Source organism: Siphateles boraxobius, unplaced genomic scaffold, assembly GCF_051911475.1.
Source record: "Siphateles boraxobius isolate OS27281-9 unplaced genomic scaffold, OSU_SipBor_1 9, whole genome shotgun sequence".
NCBI lineage: Eukaryota > Metazoa > Chordata > Actinopteri > Cypriniformes > Leuciscidae > Siphateles > Siphateles boraxobius.
Window position 1 is genome coordinate 27,001,123 of NW_027509219.1, and position 26,370 is coordinate 27,027,492.

Sequence of the window (26,370 nt, forward strand, 5' to 3'; positions counted from 1 at the left end):
AACTAGCCATCAAGACCGTTTTTTTCCTGTTGAATAACATGTTTCACTCAAATGCATGACATTACAGATATAAAACTCATGGACATGGTTTCATGTTACTTTTATTAAGCATCAGTTTGAAGGTCATTTCATCTGTAAAGTGAGTTCATTTAATCTAATATATATCTCATTCAGGGTGTTTCTAAAATATTCTCTACAGATTATATATAAAATGAGCTGTTATGAAAATCTTAAATATATATTGTGCATGTTAAAGTGAAACATCCTTGACATAAATGTACAAGAAACCATTACACTGAACAAGGTAACAGGGGAACTATATACATTAATCGAGAACTGTGTTCAAATAGGTCCTCTTTAGTTAGGTATGTTTTCTAGTCCCATCGCAATGTCTCTTAATTTAGGATCATCCCCCCAGTTGACTTTACTGGCCAGTATAATTCCCTGAAAAACAAGATTTTTATTACAAAGAGGTTCAAAATGCATAGTGATCCTAAAAAAAACAGCATGACAGATTAAATTAATATGAAGACAAGTACACAAGCAAACATTGAGAAGCCACATACCCGGAGCACATTTTGTAAAATGGAGGTGACTTTCTGGTATTTCTGTAGAACCGCTTCAGCTCTTTCCTTGGCTCTCTGCTGAACCTCTCCCTGACTTTCCTTCACCTGTTTCAATTCATTTATCTCCTGCATTTTTTTCTTAATTCGTCCTTTAAGCTCTAGGAAAACATGAATGAGATATGGTTGTTTTCTACTAACCCGCATACTAAAAAAACAGAGTAGCTTTCTTTCTTTCTTTTTTTTAAACAATTTGACCCATTAGATGTTACATCTGGTCAAAATATAACATTAACCAAGGTTAAAGGGCTTTCATTTGAAAAATCAGAGCAGAAAATACTGAGTCTGAAAGGTCTATATGATTTCGTTTGTGCTAAGTACCAAGTCTTTCCTTTTGAACATCTGTGATCTGATCCTGAAGCTCTCTTGTTTCCTGGAGGGAAAAAAATATCAGCAATTAAGTATTCCATGGCCATAAAACCGTTTAAAAATGGAATTATTCATATAAATGAAAATGAATTTTTCCAAAATCTATAGCAGAACGGAATGTCCCACCTTTAAAATTTTCATGGTCTTTTCACAGAGCTCAGTGTTCTGATTGGTCAGTTCTTTTAGTTCCCTGTATGATGAAAGATCGGCTTACTGTTAGGACAACTGGATATCAGACTACATACACTACATTTATTCAAAATAAGATTCACTCACTCAGCATCTGCATCATTCTGAATCATCTTTTCAATGATGGCATTCCAAATCTGCATTCTAGAACACACACACAAAAAAAACATTTCAACATGGACAGGACACCATCAGAGATTGTAATTGCAAAAAGAAGCTTGATACCACAGCATCTTTACCTGTTTAATACCAGTGTTTTGTTGAAGTACGAGAGTCTTGCCTGCTCTATTGCACTTTCATACTTGGATCTACAGATTGGTAAAAAGATGAATGTTGGATTATTTTATAACATACAGTATAAACATACAGATGTGTATTAATAAATTCAAACACACTTACAAATCTGCATCAGCTTCACATGATTCTTTGTGTTTTCCTAAGAATTAAACACAATTATCACTAGGATAATTATTAGTAGTTAAACTTTACATAGCCTAAGTGTGTTATTTATTCACATATAAATGTAAGCTTACCCATGCTGACTTTAACGTTCATATCAAAACACTGATTTTCCATTATTTCTTTCATTCTAGAAAAAAAAAACAAGACAAGAAACAGAATGAGCATAATAACACTGTTATCTATAACATGCTGAATATAATACATAGTACATAAAGTTGTACACTGTTAATTTGTACTCTACGATTTGGTGCAAGACGATAACAACAAACCATACAAATAAAACAATAAAAGAATGGAAAATCACTTTAGCAAACGTGTGGGTGTCACTCCATCAGAAGCTGATGATGGATCAGTCAGGCCGTTTATTTCAGCAGGGTCAGTATCTGAAGATGGTCCATCATGACTAACGTTACTGGAACTCATCTTTGTATGTCTGTGCAGGGGGAAAAAAACATAATCCCATTCATGATTCAGATATCTGTAGAAGAGACCACAGACATAAAACATTGTATCACTTACTGTCGCTTCCGGTTCTTGCTCTGAAAGGTTTTGTTAACTAATAATACTTTTTTTGTTACAAGATCCCAAACCGCGAAGCTATAATCCTGTCCGAAACTGCCGCCAGGAAGTCTTGGCGTCACGTGACAGTCATGTGACTGGGTGATCCACAAAACCCCGCCCACCTGAATCAAACCAAGCATGAGCAGAAATAAAGGTTTGACCGTTCACAGGCGACTATCTTGACGGTGTTTAGTCTGTCTCGGAGGTCAACATGGAAAAATAAGGTTATATTGCTCAAAAAGATAGCGTATTGATGGTAAGAATGTATGTTTATTGTGCTTATTATAAAGCGTGAATCTATGGATTTGTACATGTAACGCTATTTTAATGGAAGAACCACTTGTAATGAATATTAGCAGGATGTGCTAGGGTAAGGGTACAGTGAATTCATTTTGCGTTTTTTCTGCAGTAATGTATAATTGATGTGTGATATAAAAGCGCATAAATTCGCATGTATATGTCAATGAATTGTCAGACTGTTTCAAGTTAATTCATTATGATATACTGATGCAGCTAATTTGACAGCTTCTCTGCCACAGCCTCGAACATGACGGTTGCTGTTACTTTGGATAATGAATGCGATATTTAAACATTAATTGCCTTTTATGATAGTCCTTACATGCCCTCAGGCTTGTTCGACTTGAACCGGCGCTGCACAGACCGATCGGTTGATGACATCAAAGTACCGCGAGAGCGATTAGAGAGCCGACGGCTCCTTATGCTTTTGAATAGCTCTCGCGGTACTTTGATGTCATCAACCGATCGGTCTGTGCAGCGCCGGTTCAAGTCGAACAAGCCTCTCGTCTAGGTTGCCTAATGTAAACTCTTCGTTTGGGTCGAATCTTTTCAGTGACTCATTTGAGCCGGTTCGCAAAATTGGTCTGAACAATTCGTTCGCTACTGGTTTGATAGACAGTTGGCTGTTGCATTATTTTTAATATTATCATCATCATTATCATAATCATCATTACTACCACTATTATTAATATTAAAACATGTTTTATATCGTTAGAACAAGTTTAATCCAAACGATCACACGTAGTAAAACCAAATTGATTTTTGAACCAATTCTTTGATACGAACTGTGCAAAAGAACCGATTCGCGAAAATGACTCGGACTTCCGATCGTTATTTGTCTGTGGCGTTTGTCCCATATAGACTATAAAAAAAAACGTTGTCCTTAAAGTTTAAATACGACAGTGCCCTCTTCAGGTTGCTAATGTATTCATTTACGCGTCTTGTTTTTTGTCAGTGTGTTTGAACTCTGTGGTTTGAACCGGAAGCAGTGATCGGATGTCGTCATGGGAAGCAAAATGAGTGGCAAGATGGCAGCTGCCAGTCGGGTCGTGCAGGTAAACAGTTGCTTCAGCCTGTATACCGATCATATTGCTGTGACATCTCGCTCATTTGTGCTCATTGTTGAAACGGTGATGTCTTATCCGCATATTATTCAATAATTTTGGTCTTGGGTGTTTTTACTTTACCAAAATGCATTGATTTCACTGGTTTGACAGATGCCCTTGTGGACAGACCCAGTTTCGGCTGTTTATCGCTTTATTTCACAACTGTAAATCACAATATTATCTCAGCAACACGTTAAGCATTATGTACATCAAATGCAATCCCTAAAAATTAAAAGTATGTAAGTGTCTGTGGTTGTAGATAAGTCACTACAGAACTGTTTTGTTAGATTTTTCTCATTACATTTATTCCTTTGCAGGTTGTGCGACCTCATGCACCTTTAATTAAATTCCCAGATCGAAAAGGCGTCCCAAGGCCGAATGGTAAGTAATAACCTCATTGCCTTATTTTTCCCATTATATCAAATGTAATGCATCTGTTGGTCTGTGAAATATATAGTTTTTATTTGTGTAATGCATTAAAAGCTGTCAAAACTGCTCCTCGTAATAGGTGCAGTAAATTTAAGACACCAAACTTTTTTTTTTACACCTAGTTTCCATTGTGGTACATGTGTAGCCTACTTGCATTGGTTTAGTTTTTAAATCATGGTAGCAAACTTTAAAGCTGGCGCTACGAGTTTGTTGGTAATTTTTTCTTTTCGTTTCTTTTTTCTGCTGTATGTCCAGTACAAGAGGTACTGAAGGTGTTTGCAGCCAGTCTCCCACAGATCTCCCCATCCGCACCTCCTCCTGCAACGTCAATATCACCTCCACCCAGATCACCAGCACCCATCAGCCGACTGCCGGGAACCCCTGACGGCGTCTCTGTAGTTAAAGATTTCCCTCAGAGATACCGCAGAAGAACCCTTGCATTAGATGAAATGGACTACATCCAGGTTAGTGTTCATTTGTTTGTTTCAGATCACCATTTGAAAAGATACAATCAGTACATTTATATTTTAGAGAATATGAAGAATGCAATGCATTTCACTTTTAACAATCTTCCTTATCTGCACTATTCTGGAGCTTGGAGAAATATAAAAACATTTATAAATGTTGTAATGTTTAGAGCAAAAATAGACCAGATGAATAAACCACTGACCATAACTTGTTTTCTCTTTTGCAGCGAGGCGGACCAGAGTGACTCGTCTGGTCCAGTTTATTCAGACTCCTTATTTGTGGAAATCTGTTGACTGGCATTTTTTTCTCAGTATAAGAGTAGTTCAAGATGTCATCTAAATAAATTATAGTTCTATTGTACATACAGATTATCATTTGACATTTGCTCTGTATTTAACCTTAAAATGCAAAACTCTTTGCCTTCCTATTCTTCAATCCATCTGTGTTGTATTGGCCACCCAGTCCAGCACCTCTTCTGACCATCATGAACAGAGTTGAAGTTCCTCTTCCATCTCATTATGTATTCTGGATTCAGAGAAAAGCATTCAGTGCCAGCTGTCTACAGATCTCTGAACAAAATGGATCACCGAGTACTGCAAATCGGAACGATTAAAATGTTCTCATTTTTGAAAGTTTTCAGTTGTCTTTTCTTATTTCATCTAATCATAACCACCATCTGTGTATTTTTTAAATTTATTTAACCGAATAGGACATTTTCAGTCAAATTACCACATTTGTTTCCAGAGCTTTTATTTCTGGAGCTTTTTACACCAAGTAATAAAGTACAACAAAAATACAAAATAATGAAAAACCAGCCACAAAGCAATACAATTATGTACATATTTTATAAACAATAGAGATATCTGAATAATTCTGTAATGTTATGATTGTCTGTATGTATATATATATATTCGGATATACATTTATAGGATTTGTTGGTTTTATTCACAAGTTTTACCATTGTCCTCCCCTCCATGGTTGAATCTGTAAACCTCTATTTAATATTTTAAATTTCTAAATTAAATGCATAATAAAACACATCCACTTTACCAAACTTTTCGCAATATTTTTAAGATGTAAAACGTTTACTTCGATAGGTCAAAACAACCTGTACATTCTGGTACTGTAGTTCGTCTTTAAAATGAAACCATAGGCAAAACTTTTGAGGGTGAAACTATTCTTGCTTAATTTCACGGTTTCATTTATAAAAAGTACTAATACAGAATAGTAGGAGCACAGAGACTTTTTTTAAGTATGAAAATAAAAAAACTTTTTATGAGCACCAAGTACTACATTTGTTGTGCATGATAAGGTTCTCTGCTTGATGTACAGACACTGAAAACATTTTGAACAAAAAAGATTGACAGAGATAAACTCTTTGTAGTGCTTTCTATCCCATCAAGGAATAATAGCATCTATGGATCCATTTCAATCAGCCTTTGTAATTGCCGCTCCAAACATGCTACTAACGAGTACTTCCCTATGTTTTAACTATGTAGATGCACAAGACTTTTCAACTCAAATTATAATTGAAACTGCAGTGCATTCAATAGAAAATAGACTCTTCACATTACTATTAGCAGCCGGTAAGTATCAAGTGTGTAAGAATCACTGTGAACGAATGAAAGCAAAGAGATGAACACACGGGTTTAAATGGAAGTATCCAAAAAGCATGTGCCACACAGATTTCCATTTCTACACACTTCTCTCTCTCTTAAAAAAAAATGGTGTGGTATTTTTGCAAACGTCGACCATGAGCATGCATGTTTTTGACGTCTCACTGCAGTAAAGAAACGAATGCAAGAATAAGATATGGATACTGTAAGACTTACAGAAGAACAACAATCTATACATATCTACATATTATTGCAATAAAACAAAAACTTTTTTTTTTTTAGCATTTTTGCATTACCCCAATTAAATTCAGGGCTTTAAGTATACAAATTAATTCTATGGTAAATTGTTTTAAAATGCAAATAACAGGAAGGACTCGAGCTCAGAGGCAGTATCGGTTTTGATACAGTGCGGTAAGCTGATTGCTTTTTGGCATTTAGTATTAATCAGCTTGAAATATGTCAAAGGATCAACAAGAGTCCAATCTGCTTCATGCATACAATATACAACAATGGTAAAGAACTTAAGATAGAGAGCTTAACATAAAAAGAGGTCCAGAGTGATTAACAATTAGCTCAAATAACATTCATGTGTTCTCATTACCCCTGGCAGCTACAAAATATACGTAATGCATAGCTGGAAAAAAAAATAACACTGGTTCAATTGGTACTAAAGCGTCTGCAGTTTAAAGCAGCAGACGTTACTGATGATTTGTAAAAAATGACCTGTGTAGGTAATGACTAGCATGTAAATAGCTTTTGCATGCTCAAAGGGGAATCATAAATGTCCTGCACCCTTCTCACAGTTTCATATTTATACATGATTTATGCTAATACTTTAGAGTGCAGGCAACTGCCCCATAAAGCCAATCGGTCTCATAAAATGTTATTGGAGGTTATATTATAACTTGAGTGCCAAAAAAAAAAAAACTATAGTGGAAACTTTGGGGACTGGAAAATCTACATTTCTGTGAAAGATTCAATTAGTGTTCTTCTCAGTCAATTGTGTAATTTGAGAATAAAGAAAAATTTAGCAAAAAAAAAAAATTCCGGCAAAATTTTGGTAATGCACAAAATGTAACAATTCTGCAAAAAGATAAAACCCAAAAATTCAGATTACCACAATAAATTGAATTATTAAAGCTTATACTTAAAAACATCCTAACTCGAACACCAACCACTAACGAGATACAAAGTGCTGTTTGAACGTAATAATCCTGCTCACTATTTTCACTTACAAAAGCCAGTTTCCTGATATACCAAATGCTACATTTCCCAAGGCTTAGTCTATCTCGGGCGGTGTAAACTCTGGAAAAAAGTACCCATTTTTGAAACACACACATACACGAAAAGCCTAAAACAACAACAAAAAAACGCAGTTTGGCGGCAGCCATTTTTTCGTGAGACCATAAAACAAAGATGCAGGCGTTGGGATGAGTACAGTAAGAGACTTTAGCTCCAGCATTTAGGTTTAACTGTATATCACCTAAGACAAAAAGGATATTAAATATCTGAAGGACCAGAAAAATAAATGGCTATTTAAACTCTTGAGAAATCAAGATTTCTTAGCTCTGTACAATAAAGACATCACTGATGTCATATTCCAAAAACAAAAAAAACAACCAAAAGGTATATTCATATATATATAGATGTTTTTTCTTAATTTAAAAAGAACTAATAGTCAGTGAGCAGATGAGTCAGTGTCTGGATGGCAGAAAGGAGTCAGTCAGACTGAAGTGCAGTGTGTTGGTGATGTCGTGAATGAGAGCTGATGAAACAGTTGGCTTCACTGCTCCCTATGTTGCTGAAGTCTGTGACCGACACTGCCATTGTGGTGCCCGTAATGCGACGTGCGTGTCTGCCCTCGAAGTCCACGCCCAGGTTAGTAACAGACACATCGTTCATGAAGGACTCCGAAAGGCCCATCTTTAGCCTCTTGGAGGGCCGTTCGCAGTCTTTGGTGCTGCACACGCTGATCTGACCCAAATCTGAGCGGTAGAAGCCAGAATCCAGCATGTTGAGGCAGCCGCTGTCTCCGTTTGTGGCGTAGCTCAGCTGATCATCGTGGTTCATGGCTCCTCTGTGTAAACTCTCCAGAGGAGGGAAATAAGGGGAGTCCATACAGCTCATGTCTCCTGGACCGTTGCACACAGTTGCTACACTGTTACTAAGGGCTGCAAGAGAAAGAACAAAAAAGCATTTTTATACATCAGACTATTTATAATTTTGTATCTTGTCAAAATGTTTGACTGCATATGTTAGAATTTTACAAATATACACTGGCGGTCAAAGGTTTGGAATAATAAATGTTCATGTTTTTGAAAGAAGTAATTTATGCTTGCCAAGGCTGCATTTATTTGATCAAAAATACAGATAAAAAACAACAATATTGTGAAATATTAGTAAAATTAAAAATAACCGTTTTCTATTAGAATATATTTAAAAATATAATTTATTCCAGTGACGCAAAGCTGAATTTTCAGCATCATTACTGTCATTACATCAGTCTTCAGTCACATGATCATTCAGAAATCATGCTAATATGCTGACTTAGTGCTCAAGAAACATTTCTTCTTATCATCAAGGTTGAAAACAGTTGTGCTGCTTCATATTTTGTGGAAACGTGATGCATTTCCATTTAAAAGTAATAATTGAGCACCAACAATAATTGATAACAACTGAGCACTAAATAAGCATATTAGAATGATTTCTTAAGTATCATGACACTATTTTAAGTGTAATTGATTCTTGTGATGGAAAAGCTGTATTACTCCAGTCTTCAGTTATTTTAAAATGCAATAATATTTCACAATATTACTGTTTTTATTTGTATTTTTGATGAAATATTTTCAGCCTTGGTTAGCCTAATACTTTTCATAAGCCCCCCCAAAAAAATCATCATCATCTGAAGGGTTCATCTGATTCAAACTGCTAACAATCATTTTATCACCTTTTTGAGTGATTCATTAAAAGAACCAGAATAAATGACTAATAAATTCCTAAGAACATCATTTGTGAATCATGACTACTGTGGCGTCTGAGCTCACCTGTGAGGTCGCTGGCAGTGATGGAGTTGAGCAGTCCGAGCTGTTGCTCTGCTGACGCCTCCATCCTTCCCCCTGCTCCTGCTGAACACACGGATAAAGAGCTGTCCACCGCCAGACCCTCCGCCTCATCCACCAGCCTGTCCATCAGGTCTCTGAGGACACAACCAACACTTACTTTCTTTGAAACACATTACTCAACAGGCAAAAAGCACCAATTTCGCATCCCAGCACTTACGTCACACCCGGGTAACAACTGTACTTCTTCTTGCCGAATCGGTTCTGTTGAGCAAAGTAGTCAAAACGTTCCGACTTTTTCCACATGTAATAAAAAGCCACACATTCTGCTACTGTCCGTGTCTGAACCTGAAAAAAAAAGAGAAAAAGCTATGGGAATATAGCCATGGAAAACAATAGAAAAAAAATTATAATAAAGTGCATAATGTCAGCATAACTAACCAAACAGAGTTACTTTTACAATGTAAAGTTATCACTGCATATTAATTTCACAATTTAAACTTAACACTTTTTATGCATTTGGCTGTTCATTTACACACATAAAAAACAGCGTTTTGAGGGCCTACAAACTACACAAAATTTACAAACACGATTTTGTGAAAACGGTCACGTCATGCGCATTCTTATGTGTTCAGTCTATAGGCATATTGTGTTACTTTACAAAGTGACCTCACCAACTACTGACCTGGCATACATAATACAGCGTTTTTAGTCTTATTTGCCGATCCGTGAGAACGGGATCGTTTGACAACATTGTTGTCAGTACACGAAAAACTACATTTTTCAAGTCAGCATATTAGAATGATTTCTGAAGGACCATGTTCATGTAACACTGAAGTGCTGAAACTTCAGCTTTAAAAAAATATTTTAAAAATATTAAAATAGAAAACTTTTACTGTAAGTTTTGATCAAATAAATTCAGCCTTGGTGAGCATACATTTTTTCAAAAACTTCACCAACCCCAAACATTTAATCTTTACTAAATTTTTAAACAGTATTGTAGATAGAAAAAACAACAACAGTTGATGAGCCCAGTGAAAAAGGCAACATACATCACTTGCCTTGTGTTTCTGAATAAGATGGAAGTTTTTCTCATAAATCTGCAGCGCATGTTCAAAGTTCCTACATTCATCCTCTGACCATGGTGGGGATTCTTCTATCAAAACAACATAAAGAAAAGTGAACATTTATGCCACTAAGGTACAAAAGCTTTAAACGCTGGTCCTGTACTGAACAGGCTTACCCTTCAAGGTCTTCACATTACTGCAGTATCGCGTCAGTGCCTCACAGGTGTTGTAATTACATTTTAAAAGCTCAAACAAGGCCTAGAAATAAGGTCATTGAAAAAAAAATGCAATTAAAACCATAGCAGCAGCTCTCACATGAGCGGAAGATTTTTACATGAATTATTTTAATTAATGAGCTTTTAGAGAGCACATACCTGTTCGTTATCTCGTATGTGTTCAGATGTGGAATCTTGTGTGCCGTCATCTGTAGACTGTGACAGCGCTTCTCTGAGGTAGTCTCTCACTTTACACTCGGACAGGACGTCAGGACACCACAGCAGCTGATCGTCCTCCTCATACGCTTTAAACAACAATACACATACAAATTGGTCTAATTCACAGTGATTTAGCTAACTAACAAGTTAATGGACATTGAATGGCTTTGTTTGCACTGTTTTTTGATGTCTTTTCACGGTTAAAACATTGATTGAGTGATTTCATGAGACGTGATACATTTTGGTAAGTATTACTGTATCTTTCAGCATACCTTCTGATGTTCATTCATGTTTATTTTGTGCTATAACTAGAAGCAGAAGAAATGATCCTTTCACATGCACTCAGCAATGCCACTTTGCTTAAACAGCAATCCGTCACACCACATTAAAGGGTCATGAAACCCCCCTCTTTCAGCTCAAGTCTAGCTCACAATCTTTTTGAAAAATGCAACTTAAATGGGCATGGATGGCTGTGAGAAGAAGGGAGGGAGTGGGTCTGGTATAGCACGGCAGGGGAGAGGGGGAACTGTCATCAGCCAGTGGCCCATGCATATCGACTGTCACTAAAAATCAGTGGTAAAACGTGAGGAAATGCTAGAATTTTTTTTATAGCTGGCAAAGTTAAAGTCTAATGAAATACACTGACATTTTATTATCGTCCTTTCAAAAGTAACTGAATGCCCTGCTACATATATTAGCCTACAGTAATCGTAACTCTATTTAAAACAAATTAATGTACATGTCTAATTATAATGTCATTATAAAATATATATTTGTTTATATACACACTATAAATGCATATATTTGAAAATAATTAATTTTCCGCTTAAAAAAACGTTACGTGCATAGCCTATAGATCTTCGCGCCCCCTGAACCCCAATGGCACATATTTAATTAGACGAATTAAGCATACAATTGAGGTATTATCGAAATATCCAAATTTTTAATAACGAGCGCTTATTTAACAAAAGGCAAGTAAAATGACCAGGGTTACATTTTAGACACACACATACCTCTGAAGGGATAGAAAAGTCCTCGGGACTTGGTACCGCATTACTCGCAAGACGTAACTTGCATTGGTCATCGACAAGGCCGAAGTCCACCATTCTCCAATTCTCGAAGCTCTCTCGGGTAAAATGTTTGCGGCACACGTACAGATTAGATGTGTCCGTGGTTGATGGCCAACCAACCACCCGGAGCCAGAGTCTAGCCCTGGCAGCATCGCGGGGAAATATATTCAACCCACTTTGACTTTAGCACCACGAAAATATACACTTGCGTCCCATGATTGACTCTCTCCTCTACTACGCGATATCACAGTTTGACATGTCTGTCATTGGAAAGATCCACGTGGTGTCATGAATGAGTGTCTTCTAATAGGATATAAAAACTCAGTCTCATTAATAATTGTGAGAGAGCGATGACCGATGAGTCATCAACGCACTGTACAGTGCTCTGCCACGTCACAGCCTGCGATGAAGATTTTATACCCCGAAAGACGAAAATAGCGGGAAAAAACAGATGCTAACATTGTCTTCAATGGTGTTCAATACCTCTGTTAAAATCTCAGAAAATTTGGTTTAGGGTTTCATGACCCTTTAAAGAGCGCCAAAACGTTATTTATTGTCTGAATTTTCTGATAAAATCAACAGAATTTGAAAGCTACAACTTTGTGTCGTATCAAAAGTAACAAGCACAATGCGAGTTTTGTTCACGCGTCAACTGAAAACAGCATAGATTCTTGGGATTTAAGAGTCAGTATCAGTTCATCAAAATGAGAATCAATTAAAATCGAGACATCAATATTTTCAACCCAGCCCTGATGATTCATAGTATTTACTATGGTTTATTTCAGTTAAATCACACTAAGCAATTTAAACACTCACCCTTTTCATCCTCATTATAGTGGCTAAGCCCCATGGGAACTTCTGCTTGATACTGAGACCCAACCATTATTTCCTGAAATAAAAAATAAAAAAAGATTAAAAAAAATGTAATATTAACTATCAAACTTTTATACTTGCATGCACCACAACATGCACAATGGTTCAAAAGTTTGGGGTCAGCATGATTTATAATACTAAGATATTCAACTAGGAGGCATTAAATTGTTCAAAAGTGACAGTAAAAACATTTATAATGGTTCAAGAGATTTTTTTTCTTACTTTTGACTTACAAATATAGTAATGACTGCTGAAATTTAGCTTTCCCATGATGACAGGAATAAATTGCATTTTAAAATATATTAAAATTGACAGTTCTTTTAAATTGCGATAATATTTCACAAGATTACCATCTTTTCATATTTTTGATCAAATAAATTGAGCATTGGTAAGCATAAGAGATTTCTTTCAAAAATATTTTCAATGAACAATTAACCTAGACCTAATACATCTGCAAGTACTTGATAGTTGCGTAGGACAAAGGCAATTATCAAAACCCAATTCCATAAACTAGAAAAAGAAATCCCACACACTATCCCTACTTGCACAAATTTATTTAGCAACATTTAAATCCTATGACCTTCATCAGGCATTTACACTTCAACAAATGCAAGATCAACTAATTTAAATCTAACATAGCCAATCCTCACATCCGACTATTATTAAAAGGTACACTATGTAACTTTCATCCCTCTAACAGTTGAAAAATAAAACTGCATGCAATTTGCAGAAGAACTTTGTTTTGGTTGTGCTTTGGCTCTATGTGACTGTGCAGATGAATATGGTTATCCTACTGCTCATAAATCACTTATCTTAACACTGGTACCTTTCCCAGAACATTTAAGCAGGCTCAGGTAACCCCACTGCTTAAGAAACCCACTCTAAATCCAGAACTTTTAGAAAATTAGACAAATGAAATCCCTTCTTCCATTCATTGCTAAAACACTTGAATGAGTCGTGTTCAAGTCTCTACCTTTCTTATACAGAACAACCTCCTGGACAACAACCAGTCTACAGTAGTTTCAAAAGCAGCCACTCAGCTGAGATCGCTCTGCTCTCGCAACATCTAGCTACTGAGGTGCCCCAGGGGTCAGTGCTTGGACCACGTCTCTTTTCCTGTCACCACTAAGATCTGTCATTCAGAAACATGTTTTTTCCTATCACTTCTACTCTGTATGAGACACAACTCTACCTCTTATTCCAAACAGATGATCCAACGGTAGCTGCTCGCATCAAAGTCTGTCTGACAGACATTTCTTTCTGGACGAAGGACCACCACCTTCAACTCAGCCTTGCAAAGACAGAACTGTATGTGGTCTCAGCCATCCCAACACTTCATCACAACTTCTCCATTCAGCTAGGTTCATCCACTGTAACTCCATCCATGACAGCAAGGAACCTTGGATTTGTGATCAATGATTAGTTAACCTTCACAGACCACATTGCTAGAACTGCCCAGTCCAGCAGATTTGCCTTATACAACATTAGGATGATCAGGCCCTTCCCATCAGAGCATGCCAAGTTCTATCCAGACTGGACTATTGAATGCTCTTTGGCAGGCCTTCCAGCATGCACTGTCAAACCACTGCAACTGATCCAGAAAGAGTGGTCTTTAACTAGCCGAAGAGAGCACATGTCCCACCCCTCCTCATAAACTTTGCATCAAATTCAAGGCACTGATGTTTGCCTACAGAACAACCACTGGCTCTGTACCCCTATACCTAAACTCACTACTTCAGACCTATGTGCCCTCCAGAAGCTTGCGTCCTGCAAGTGCCACAGTGCCTTGTGGAAGAAGGTTACACTCCATACGGGCAAGAACATCTATGCTCAGGAAGAGTTTTTTTTACCAGAGGCTGTTCGACTGACAAATTCTTGTTCTTCTACTTTGCGTGCAACAACATACTTGCATGTATAATACTTTTTCAATGTTTTTAAAATAACAGTACTATTTAAACTTTTTTAGTGCAATAATGTGTACTTTACAGATTTTTTAGGTTCAAAAATATTTAACTATTACTTATTCTTGCATTGTTTATTCTAATTTTTATTGATGACGCTGCTTAGACATACAGCTTGCCTGGTTCAGATTACACAACTTTAGCCCAATTTTGGCACGATCCGTTTGACGTAGGGTGTCGGGGATTCGTAAACGCCAACGGCGTCGGGACGCAAGATTCGATCATTTCATCTCGTATAGTGTGTCATAATGGGTGTGTGTGCGCGAGTGAGTGAGAGAGTGTGTGTGTGTGTGTGTGTGTGTGTGTGTGTGTGTCTGCATGTGTCCGAGTGAATGTGAGCAAGCGAGAGTAAATGAGTGTGTGTGTGCGAGTGAATGAGCGAGAGATGGAGCTGATCCACTTGTCCGATGTGACACCTCCCCCACATTTGTACGTTGATGGGCGATCCTCCGTTTACCGCTATGGGCGTGGTTTGGACCGAGCGTGAAATGTTGCGTATCAGAACAGAGTACCTGCGAGAGACTTCCCCCCGTCTCCATATGCTCTACTTCTATTGGATAGATGTGTCGCGTTCAACAGAAAACATTTGCATAAAGATGGGCATCGGCCAGCTTTTTGACGCGCAGCATTTTTCCAAATGAAGCACCACCTTCCTGGAATGCTTTGTGGGCGCGTTAAGTCGCTTGACGTCACCCATAGGAATAAACTGGAGTGCGGCACGACAGAAGTGTCGCACGGACAAGTGGATCAGCACCACGTCTGGTGCATTTCCCTGTTGATGTCGAGTGTCCGTTGACTTCAGTGGGGCTGCTTTGAACAGTTTTTTTCAGTGCTTCGAAACTTTATGGTCATTGGATAAATGCTGCGAATCTAATTATGTCCCGGCCACGGACGCTCAGCTTCTCTGGGGAGAACAGAGGAGTAGGCGGGGCTGGAAGATGGGCTTCTGCGTGATGATTGGAGGGTCTTTTGAAAGACTGCATCTCCTTTTGATTGACAGCGATTTTGTACAATAAAAAGTCGCTGACGCGGAAGCTATTCGAGCTCAGTCCCATCGCGGATTTTGTGTAGTCAAAAGACAAACTGCTGTAACCTATTTCTTGGTATTAGCTTGGCGAAATTGCAAGCCAATTTTCATCATACATTCCACAGTTTAACCCTTATTCCCACATTTCCTCCATCGATGTCAGGTGCCTTTATTACATGTGCTTAGTGTTTGGTGTTGGTGTTTAGATCACGGCACATCTGTCTAGTTTTGTTTCAGTTTTGTGTCGGGATTCGGACATTCATGCTTCGCGTGTTTGTTTTCTGTTGTGAGCGCACAGGATGAGCTTATGCTCATTCTCGTGCATAACGTTCTGTCTTGTGTGGACGTGCGGTTTCGTGTTCGCTCTGTTCACGTGTGTTTTGTGTAGCACGCGGCCAATGTAAACACGAAACTTGTGCTGTGTCATGCTGTGTAGCAAACAGCTTGTGTATTTTACACAAGATGTGTGCTTTCATGTCATGTTCTGTGTGAACACGTGGCTTATGAGTGTTCTCATTGTTTTTCACGTCTCATTTTGTGTGAGCACTTTGCTTGTGATTTGTTTTACTGGCCATGTGCTTGTGTTTTTTGTCATGTTTCGTGTAAGCACATGGCTTGTCATGTGTTTCCTTGTGCCATGAACTATCCTGTCGATTGTGTCGACTCCCATCTTGTTACCTGATTATTTGTTAATTTGCCCCACTTATCCTCCCTCTTTACCTGACTTGTTTGCTCCCTATTTATTCTCCTGGTGCTTGCAGTCTTGTGCTGGTGGCGGTAATGCACATTAAAAAGTTGTTTGCCAACCACCATTAAAAAAAATGAGCTTCCCCTCATTGAAAGAGCAGCAGTCACTGGCGTGCATCGATATTGACTACCAGCTATATACAGCGTGCTAACCTCGAAAATCCAGCTGCATTCCAACAATAACTTAGCTCTCCTTATTAGCTAGGCTCCTTGCATGCTGGCTAATAAAAAAAATTTAAAGCTGGGTCTCCAACATTGACAGCGCTGTGTCGGACAGATTTGTGCAGCGGTGTTCCATGGGGGAGAGAGAGTGCAAGAGGTACGGGTGAGTGAGAGAGGGACAAGCGAGGGGTAGTGCTGCGCGAATGCGCTACGGCGCTCTGCAATCAAATACGATTTTAAATAGGCTTACTAATAAATAAAAATATAATAAAAAAATAAATTCGAAAATCAATGTGTGGCGGTCAGCGTTGATATTGTGTCGGGCCGCCACAAATAAATGAACGTATGGGAAACCCTGAACTGTTAAGAGAGCTACATATGGCAATTTATCAGTTCAATAAAATACCTTACTCACCAGTTGAGTAATAAAAACGCCAAGTTCTCTTCTCGCCATCTCCAAAAAGCCAAGGCAATGTTGATTGATTCTGTCTTTATTACAAGCTCTGTCACGTTTTTTGCCAGCAGACTCTCCTCTGCTTGGATGATTTGAGGTGATTCCCTGGAGGTTCAAGATTTAGTGTGCTCTGTCAACCATTTCTCGCTCTTTATGACAACTAATCTATGCCACTCCCGCACCGTACATGCTGCAAAGTAGTCGGAGCAATTTTTCTCTATTTACGGATATGACGAGACACGCACAGGCCAGTGACGTATGTTTCATGACAGGTCTAAAATCTAAACACTTGAAATACGCTTACCATAGCAAATCAGGGTAAGACAAAACACATTTTGGAAGAAAGATTAGTCGCATTTCCACCGCAGGAACTTTCCCCAGGAACTAGGGACATTGGGCTGGTACTCCGTGTGTTTCAACGGCAGGAACCAGTGTCTGAATGAAGTTCCGGGTAAATATTTCCCCCTTCGAAAGTCCCTGCTTGTGAGGAAATACTTTTTCAAAGTTCAGAAACTTTCAGGGGTGGGACTTGGGCACTGAACATGCTGATTGGTTGAGTTCATGCCGCATTTTGATTGGTTGACTCCACGCAGCATTTTATTTCAACCACCATTTTGTAAAATCCGTTACAGTGCGTGCAATAAGAGTTGTTTGCTATTCGAATCAACAATGGAGTTTAAAAAATACGACCGATGGACTGACGATGAGGTTCAGACTTTATTAACCTTAAATTCAGAGAATGAAATAGAGCGGAAACTGTAAAGTAGCACGCAGTCCTACATCACAAGACTAAATTTGCCTAATCTTCACGGTACTTTAGACCGCGGTGGAAACGCAGACAGCAACAGGTCTGGGTGAAAAAAAGTTCCTGGGACAAATTGTTCTGGGTAATTTCGGTGGAAACTATGGATGATGTATTGACTCGTTATTTAAATTTTGTTCATTCAGAAAAAAAAAAAGTGTACCTTTAACTTCATAATATTCAGATATAGTGATTAGCTATGTTATATTTAAAAATTGTTGATCTTGCATTTGAAATAAAGTTGTTGTTTTTTAAATCGTACTGACCACAAACTTTTGAACATTAGTATATTTTTTAAATATCATTTATATTCAAGGATGTATCTATATACATATTAAGAGAATGTGTACAACATTTGAATAATATGATACTAACCTTTTTAGAATCTTCACTGCTCACACCATCCTCCTCCCCCTCAGATTCTTTATCACCATCATATGTTGCGTTGGCTGGAGCAAAAATCACAAATTTAGTACATTAAATATATTTGCATATAACTTTAAAGAGCAAAACATATGCTTGAAGGGGTATATACAATTTTAAGAAATGCAAATATAATTATTATGACCCCTTACAATTTTCTATACTGCCTAATAAGTTTATAATGAATTAAAAGATTAAACTATAAAACACATTCAGCATTCAGAAAAAAAAATTAACAATTAAAAACCCAAACTGTTCTAGTAGAAGATAGTAATGATTCTTCTCACATCTGAGTGTTCTAGGGAAGAAGTCTGTGGCGTCGTGGGAGGTAACAGAAGGGGTCAGATCATCAGCAGAGGACTGGGTCTCCTCCTCATAATCTCCTGACAAGAGATCTTTCGCTATCTCCTCCTGCAGCAGAAGACAATTAGTGATTTCATCTTGTTGAAAATTTCCCCTGGCCGGCCCTGAACCAAAATCATGTCAATTACCTTATCCAGGGTCATGTCAGGCAGATCATCAGCTAGTTCACCTGAAGAACTGTCCATGCTAGATCCTGCCCCTGTACTGACTGATGCCTCATAACGATACATAGCCAACAACTCCTCGATCGGCATGTTCCCCTCCTGTTCGTGTTAGAAAATAAATGCATCACAGCAGAAATATGACCCTTATCATCCATTGATTAATACAGTTAATACAATGCATACACTTTCTAATGAGTTAAAAAGTGGATTGATATGAATGCAAGTTACCCTCTCCAAGTCTGACAATTCTGCACTGAAATTCTTCTCTCCATCCAAAAGCTCTTCCTCCTCCAAAGTTCTCTCATCGTCATACTCATGAATTAACATCTCAGCTGTTGGATCAAAATCGTGATCCTCTGAGGACAAAGAGCCAACTGGGAAAAGAAATGAAACACTGTTACTGGTACTGTAGCATTTAGTGGAACTTGATAGAAGAAACAATGTATATATATATTCCAATATCTACCAAAAACTGTCAATTGATAATGCAAATTTTCAGATTTTCAGTATTTCTTGGTTGATATTGTAATGAATGCTCACACCATTTCAACATTTTTAACATGATCTAAGTTTATACAATTTTTATATTATTACGTGAACTCTCCTGCCCTCTGGATAGCAGTATTGGCAACTGAAAAACCCATATTGGTCAACTATTACTCTTATTAATACTAATACTATAATAAGAATAATAAACAATACACAAAAACAATGAACCTACCAGGGCTCGAACTCCCAAAGGAAGCCTGTACAGACAAATATAAAGAAAAGGAAAGCAGAACAATAATGGATTATTAAACGATGCAAAATAAATTATAGTACATTGAGCAGCACAAACATTTGACAGCGGATGAATCTTCAATTTACAGACGTCTCCGTGCAAATTTTTAAAACCCATTACAGCAAATGTACATAAATGTAAAGAAAACATCATAACGCTTACCTATTTATTAATGCAACAAAATTACTGACATAAACCAAAAAGCTATCATCTATTAACGGGTGCTGTCATCCTCTCCAAACACCGCAAAATCCCATTTTGCTCACACTATAAACAAACATTTCATGCACGTTAACAGCCCATATGCATACCCACAATATTTTAAAACACGTTTAAACCTTAAAAAACAGTCCAATACGTCATGAAAACGATTTTTATATCGTGCAATGTATCAATTACAGGCGACGATTTCTTGTTTGTTTGTTTTGTGTTTTTTTTCCTGTGAGCTAACGGGGATGAAATTCAGAGGCCTCTCCGATCCTGATAGATCACTCTTCAATTAAACCGGTTTACCATCGTCAGTTTTACACAATTATTCCTAAAACCCCAGCCGTATACACATGAGGCTCTAATATATATGAACGACAGCCATATCTATCTACCGAATCGTAAAAGAGGTGGATTTAAAATCGAATACTTTTTCCAGCTATCCAGCTTACCTCCGCCATATTGGTGTCTTCGGCCTCATAGGTTGGCTGTGTGCTGCAGAACCCGGATGCGCACAGGGAGCCAATGATGCACCCACAACTTTTGGCACACTTTTCAAACAGATTTACAGCAAACAGGGTTTTAGATTTGCCCTGTTCATGGACCCCCATTAGTCTGCATGGTTTGTAGCCTACTAAATAATTGGCATAGTCATTCACACATTCATACGTTTGTCACTTACACATTCTTACAAAGGTGTTTTCTGCAAGCCCCTAGACTAAACAATGTAAAATAAGGTAAGGTAAATAAGAATAAAATTAGTTAAGCTTATATATTAGTTCTAAATAAAACCAAGCTTTATCATACTATTAAAAGATAGAAACGACCTAATACAATCAGAGTACATAAAAGTTATGCAAACTAAGCAAGTCTGTGTTAATTATACGCTATACAGTATGCCCCATATACTATATATATATATATATATATATATATATATATATATATATATATATATATATATGCCATACATTTACTTATATAGTGCAATAGTATGTACACAATACTAGCATATAAGTTTATAATTTGTTCTGACAACTAATATCGTTGATTGACCTCTGATGACATCAATCACAAGAATGACCATTCCACAGTTTTCTATCTAACAATGTCTACATTCTTTAAAATTTCAGATTTTTCTTTACACTGCCCAAGTATTCAACAACATAACACTTATAAAACCTTAAAACTGTAAAAAGGCTTTGTCAAGCCCATTTTAAAATTTTGTCTTAATGAATCTTTTTGTAGATTATACTTTACAGCACGTTTAATCTATTTAACTAAACCCTATGCCATAAATACATTTCATTAGCCTATAAATGTTAACTGAAATAAAATACATTTAAAAAAAACATTATTATTAATTATTTATTATTTATTATTTATTTATTATTTTAGTTTTCATTTATTATTTAATGTTCTAAAATAACTAAAACATAACAAAATAAAAATTTATACAAATGTATAGGCATATTATAAATTGAATAAAACGGGAAAAAAAAGAAAAACAACTAAATTAATAAAAACTTTAATCAAAATAAAAAGGAAAAAAAGGAAAATATAAAAAATAAAAAATATTTCATAATATTAATAAAAACTAGTTTAATATAACTCGATAACAAAATCAAACTGCTTTACAATGGTAATTCATATGAGTGTCACAGCAGAATTATTCCATGGGGTGGCAGTAGTAGCAAACACTCAGAAGCAGGTTTTCATGTTTTTATCTTATATTTCATGTTTTTCAAGAGGAGCAGCACTTAATGCATTTATTCATTTGCCATTTGTCCTTTGCCAGTTTCTTCATCCACCTATTGGAACATTTGTACTGTTTTAAAATCATATCCTATTAATCTCTGCCATGACTGTTGTCTGTGATTAGTCTGACCCTCAGTGCAGGAACTGGCTTGATATGTTATTTTGTTCTGCAATGACGTCAGTCCCAGATTCTATAGTACGAGGTCATGCATACTTAATACAGTTTTATTGTTCCGTCGAGCATGGCATTTTTTGTTGAAATCACATTCTTATAACTGTATGAATGAAAGCATTATTACATGTACAGTAGTTAGACAATGTGTGTGTGTCAAAGAGAGTGCATCTAATGAAAACATCCTGGCCAATTCTTCCATTTTGACAGATTTGTATTTCAACCCCAACAAGATAATTGATTGATTGATTGATTGATTGATTGATTGATTGATTGATTGATTGATTGATTGATTCATTCATTCATTCATTCATTCATTCATTCATTCATTCATATATACAAATTGAAATGCAAGAAACATTCAGATGAATGTTTCAGATTTTTTTATATATTTCAGAATATGTTTGTCGCAACATTCACTGGATCAATTCAGGTTATCCATGGAACTTAAAATGCCCAAATCATCTGAATCAATGCTATGACAAGGACAGAAAAAATGATAATCAACTATCAGCTTGTGATTTGCTTCAGACATGCTAAATATAGACCATGCCCTCCCTTATCCGTGAGAAACAGGAGGTCTTTATTTTAGCAACACGTTCCTCTCACCAGGTTTAGACACTAATTGCTACTTTTTGTGCACATTTCCTCTCTCAGTATTTGTTTATATAAGGACCACTATAATTTTAAGTAGAAAATAAAAGAAATAGTAATACCCTGTTGAAAAGACCAGCATCAACTACCATGTCGGTAAAGGCTTTAGTCTGGTAAGGTTAGTGCTGTTTTGGTACTGAACCAACATAGCCAAGCTTGTCTTTCTCTGGTTAACCAGTTTGGTTAACAAAAGGAAGTCTTGCTGGTTAATCCTAAAAAGCCTGGTGAGGGCACCTGCACATCAGCATCCCAAACCCAACATGGTATTGGAGTTGAAAGTCTTTTATGCTCACCAAGGTTCCAATTATTTGATTAAAAATGTTTTTAATGTTTTTTTATTATATTATTTTGTTTAAAATGTAATTTCCTTAAAATGTAAATTCCTTTTATGCCAAAGCTGAATTTTCAGCATAATTACTCCAGTCTTCAGTGTCATATGATCCTTCAGAAATCATGCTGATTTGGTGTTCAAGAAACATTTCTTATTATTATCAATGTTGACAACAGTTGTGTTGCTTAATATTTTTTGGAAACATGAAGTTCAAAGTTCAAAAGAACCGCATTTATTTGAAATAGTATTTTTGTAACCATGTAAAAAGGCTTTACTGTCACTTTTGAACAATTAAAGACACTTTAATCACTTGAAAATGTTTAAACAGCTTGGCTCACTCATGGCTTGTGAATATCATTTCATTTCCTTTGTTTATTTATATGGCATACTTAATGCAACAGCTGTTACCCAAGGTGCTTCACAATCACTAATAAAACACACAAATATGAGAAAGAAAGAAACAAAATCAAATCAAATCAAGAATAAAAGCTGAAACGCACACAGCACAGCTGGGTGTTGGTTATTCCACGCCACTGTGTTGTTCCTTGCGGAAGCTGCAGTGTATCACACTGTCCTGAGCTTGGACCCCACCGTCTCAGGACACCTCGCCCAGCTTTAGATGAGCAGGGAAATGCAGAAAGACCACCGCCTCAGCTGAGGTTATCATCACGCATGTCAAAGTGTTACATCTGTTCTGTCAGGCTCTCCAGTAAGACTTTATGTTTCATAATAATAGAACAACTATTATACTGTTATACCACCAATATGTCACAAAAGATGTATTTTTTATGCATGTATGTATATATGTAAAAGCGGTAACTATAACGATTACTGTAAGTGCACACCCCAACCAACAATAAAGTTTCCTTTTGAATTAGAATAATTATTTAACTTATAGTTATAAGCTGTTGCATCCTTGGCGTGAATGGCCCTTACTCATCCCACATTTGTTGCGAATCGCATCTCAATTGTGCAGCTTATTGAGGAGAGATGTTCTATTACTATTCTAACTTATGATTTTCACATGGCAATAGATAAAACAGGCAATACATCCCGTATACTTTCACTGAAAGATCTACATTAAAGTACCAGAATATCATAATAGGCCTTGTGGGTGAGCTCTTTTGACTTGACCCAGTTCAAAAAATGACCCAGAAATCTAGAAATAAACTAGTTCGATAGTTTTTCATGTTTTCCATTCCCGAGGTATAACAGCATATTAGTAGCAGATGAAAGGAAGTGAGGTACAATTTACCGCACTTTCTAGTGACAAGATGACACAATGATGATTTGTGGCCTTACAGTTTTTCTCAGTCGCTTTGGTGCGTTTTTCACATCATCCCTAACATGTGCAAAATAATAAGTGCATTTCTCAGAACAATTTGTACAAACTGCAATATATTATAGATATGTTTCTAAAGCTAGTCCGTCACTAAAAATCCTTAGTACATCTCTCAAAAGTAAGTATTCATGCCAATGATCATGTCAGTTTCATCAGAATGATAAGTCATTGAGTCATTGTTCACGAACAAGGTCGTCAAAATGTTTAGGCATGTTGTCAATTGTAACTGTGTACTTTGACAGTATTACCTGATGTAAACTTACAGTAGGCTTCAGTTTGGATGACAGTTACTGTATTGAAATTGCACAAGGCTGCACTTCTATGGCATATATCAATTCCAACAGTACTATTTACATATTACTGTATGTGGGTTATTGATAGAAAGAGAATGGACAGGATTTTGTTTTTCACAGCTTTTACAGTACTAGGGATGTAACAATATATCATGTCACAATATATCGCAATACAAAAATCCAACAATATGTATCGTGGATCGTGACAATCTGTATTGTGTGTAGTTCACCCAAAATAAAAAAATTCTAAAAGAGTTGTAGTGTCAGTACTACATTACATAAAATACTATATATATATATATATATATATATATATATATATAATGTTGAATATAATGTATAATACTGCAATGGAGGAATATTTGTGGATCCTGATAATGCCAAATGTCTGATGTTACCACTAAAAGTGTCCAACATTCTTTTAAATAAATCTAGTCAGTTCAAGCATATTCATCTAAAATAATTCTGTATTTTCAGCTCCAGAATCATGAATATTGCTATTCTGGTGTCTCTATCGTCCTGTATTTCCAGCACTATTCATTTACACACACACAATGTATTACCAAAATTAGCATTTTAATCAACAGTTCATTTTTTGTTAATTTTTTTATCAAATGTCTTGGAGTATCGCAATACAGTAATATCGTATCGTGAGTTCAGTATCGTGATATGTATCGAATCGTGACATGAGGGAATCGCTACCCCCCTATCTTTTACTAGTGCTACTTTATGAAAGAAAAAAACTAAATAATTTACAGTAGGAAAAAGACAAGGGGCACAAAGGAAAAAAAAACTAAATTAGAACGAAACACAGGAAACACCCCTAAGTTGTGGTCCGTCTATATGCTTGCCAATTGATTACTGTATTCATGAGATGCACCTTTGAGCAATTTAGACAACTGGTTGATTGTTGGTTGAACTAACACTTTACATTCCTTCATGAGTGAGAGTCAATTTCACCTGCACGATTCATCAATTCACGTTTTTTTTACAAAAGGTCTAATAGAATTGTGTAAAACTATGCTTGAAAGTTATGACAAATAGTTCAACAATTTTGCATGTAATGGCTTATGCAAGGAACTAATGCTTAGATGTTTTTAGGGGTAAGATTATTCAACAGACAACCATATACTATGTTTTGATCAACATGACATGAGCAATTGAAAATGTGGAAAAAAGCTGACACTTGTACATTATCAATTGCAATATGTACAAAAGCAATTGCAATTTGTTCAAAGGAATAAGAAATTGCTTTAATGATGTGCACAAGTGACTAGATGATTTGGAATGTGTACAAGAAGTATCAAGAATTGCACTTTTGATCTAAGAAATGCACCAAAGCGACTGAGAAAAACTGTAACACTCAGCGGTCTGAGCTTAAAATAGGGTCTGCCTCACAGCAAGAAAACATCAACAGATTGTCACTTGCTTCCTGTTTGACAGTTTCCCATCCCTTATCTTCCCAGAGCTGTCTAAATTCATTGTGTTGATAAATGCGACTGTGGCCTAGATCGAGCTTTTGTGTGACCATTTTGCCCCAGTAATGCTTATAAACAACAGAAGTCCCAATTAAGCCTAAAAATATAGATAGATAGATAGATAGATAGATAGATAGATAGATAGATAGATAGATAGATAGATAGATAGATAGATAGATAGATAGATAGATAGATAGATAGATAGATAGATAGATAGATAGATAGATAGATAGATAGATAGATAGATAGATAGATAGATAGATATTGTCATGTCTGTTTTGCTTTGTTTTGCTGTTTGCATTTGACGTCCTCTCTTTGGATTCATCACATGGGGAACTTCCTCCAGGTTTCCGTCCGTCTGTTTCCCGGACAACTGAGGAAGGATGCCACACATATCCTCTGCAGATGCCTCCAGCTTCCTTTACTCCCTGACAGTGTGTTTGTGTGTGTGTGTGTGTGTGTGTGTGTGTGTGTGTGTGTGTGTGTGTGTGTGTGTGTGTGTGTGTGTGTGTGTGTGTGTGTGTGTGTGTGTGTGTGTGTGTGTGTGTGTGTGTGTGTGTGTGTGTGTGTGTGTGTGTGTGTGTGTGTGTGTGTGTGTGTGTGTGTGTGTGTGTGTGTGTGTGTGTAA

At 36.7% G+C, this 26,370-nt stretch overlaps 3 protein-coding genes across 8 annotated transcripts; 1 reads left to right on the plus strand and 2 right to left on the minus strand.

Moving 5' to 3' along the window:
* Window positions 1-83: 83 nt before the first annotated feature.
* Window positions 84-2,320, minus strand: cenph (centromere protein H). Its single transcript, XM_077223474.1, has 10 exons — window positions 2,163-2,320; window positions 1,948-2,076; window positions 1,715-1,770; window positions 1,581-1,617; window positions 1,421-1,489; window positions 1,269-1,325; window positions 1,119-1,182; window positions 945-996; window positions 567-724; window positions 84-444 (listed from the first exon to the last, which is right to left on the minus strand). Exons 2-10 carry the CDS (start codon window positions 2,064-2,066, stop codon window positions 358-360), a joined length of 699 nt encoding a protein of 232 aa, XP_077079589.1. The 5' UTR covers window positions 2,067-2,076; window positions 2,163-2,320; the 3' UTR covers window positions 84-357.
* Window positions 2,298-5,139, plus strand: kgd4 (alpha-ketoglutarate dehydrogenase subunit 4). 3 transcript variants are annotated; one of them, XM_077223471.1, is made up of 5 exons: window positions 2,298-2,460; window positions 3,457-3,556; window positions 3,925-3,988; window positions 4,292-4,500; window positions 4,731-5,139. In XM_077223471.1, exons 2-5 carry the CDS (start codon window positions 3,506-3,508, stop codon window positions 4,746-4,748), a joined length of 342 nt encoding a protein of 113 aa, XP_077079586.1. In that variant the 5' UTR covers window positions 2,298-2,460; window positions 3,457-3,505; the 3' UTR covers window positions 4,749-5,139. The 3 variants fall into 3 exon arrangements, with proteins under 3 accessions (XP_077079586.1, XP_077079588.1, XP_077079587.1); XM_077223473.1 differs by having other exon boundaries at window positions 2,322-2,460; window positions 3,491-3,556; XM_077223472.1 differs by having other exon boundaries at window positions 2,324-2,460; window positions 3,488-3,556.
* Window positions 5,140-5,237: 98 nt separating this feature from the next.
* Window positions 5,238-20,243, minus strand: mier3b (mesoderm induction early response 1, family member 3 b). 4 transcript variants are annotated; one of them, XM_077223469.1, is made up of 13 exons: window positions 20,167-20,243; window positions 19,448-19,472; window positions 18,955-19,100; window positions 18,691-18,825; window positions 18,487-18,610; window positions 18,152-18,225; window positions 12,567-12,639; window positions 10,621-10,766; window positions 10,423-10,504; window positions 10,241-10,332; window positions 9,400-9,527; window positions 9,165-9,316; window positions 5,238-8,291 (listed from the first exon to the last, which is right to left on the minus strand). In XM_077223469.1, exons 1-13 carry the CDS (start codon window positions 20,173-20,175, stop codon window positions 7,840-7,842), a joined length of 1,638 nt encoding a protein of 545 aa, XP_077079584.1. In that variant the 5' UTR covers window positions 20,176-20,243; the 3' UTR covers window positions 5,238-7,839. The 4 variants fall into 4 exon arrangements, with proteins under 4 accessions (XP_077079584.1, XP_077079582.1, XP_077079583.1 ...); XM_077223467.1 differs by having other exon boundaries at window positions 10,232-10,332; XM_077223468.1 differs by having other exon boundaries at window positions 10,241-10,335.
* Between the last annotated feature and the right edge of the window lie 6,127 nt (window positions 20,244-26,370).

What these genes read in the sequence shown, in the direction of transcription:
- cenph (XM_077223474.1), bottom strand. Translation starts at nt 2,066, where the DNA reads ATGAGTTCCAGTAACGTTAGTCATGATGGACCATCTTCAGATACTGAC. An exon ending in TGTGAAGCTGATGCAGATTT is followed by an intron (nt 1,490 to 1,580) that starts GTAAGTGTGTTT and finishes ACCAATCTGTAG; the next exon opens with ATCCAAGTATGAAAGTGCAA. An exon ending in CAGAATGATGCAGATGCTGA is followed by an intron (nt 1,183 to 1,268) that starts GTGAGTGAATCT and finishes TTCATCATACAG; the next exon opens with GGAACTAAAAGAACTGACCA.
- mier3b (XM_077223466.1), bottom strand. An exon ending in AATTGTCAGACTTGGAGAGG is followed by an intron (nt 18,826 to 18,954) that starts GTAACTTGCATT and finishes TAACACGAACAG; the next exon opens with GAGGGGAACATGCCGATCGA. An exon ending in CACTGCCAGCGACCTCACAG is followed by an intron (nt 8,292 to 9,164) that starts GTGAGCTCAGAC and finishes TTTCTCTTGCAG; the next exon opens with CCCTTAGTAACAGTGTAGCA.
- kgd4 (XM_077223471.1), top strand. Translation starts at nt 3,506, where the DNA reads ATGGGAAGCAAAATGAGTGGCAAGATGGCAGCTGCCAGTCGGGTCGTG. An exon ending in CTGCCAGTCGGGTCGTGCAG is followed by an intron (nt 3,557 to 3,924) that starts GTAAACAGTTGC and finishes ATTCCTTTGCAG; the next exon opens with GTTGTGCGACCTCATGCACC. An exon ending in AGGCGTCCCAAGGCCGAATG is followed by an intron (nt 3,989 to 4,291) that starts GTAAGTAATAAC and finishes CTGTATGTCCAG; the next exon opens with TACAAGAGGTACTGAAGGTG.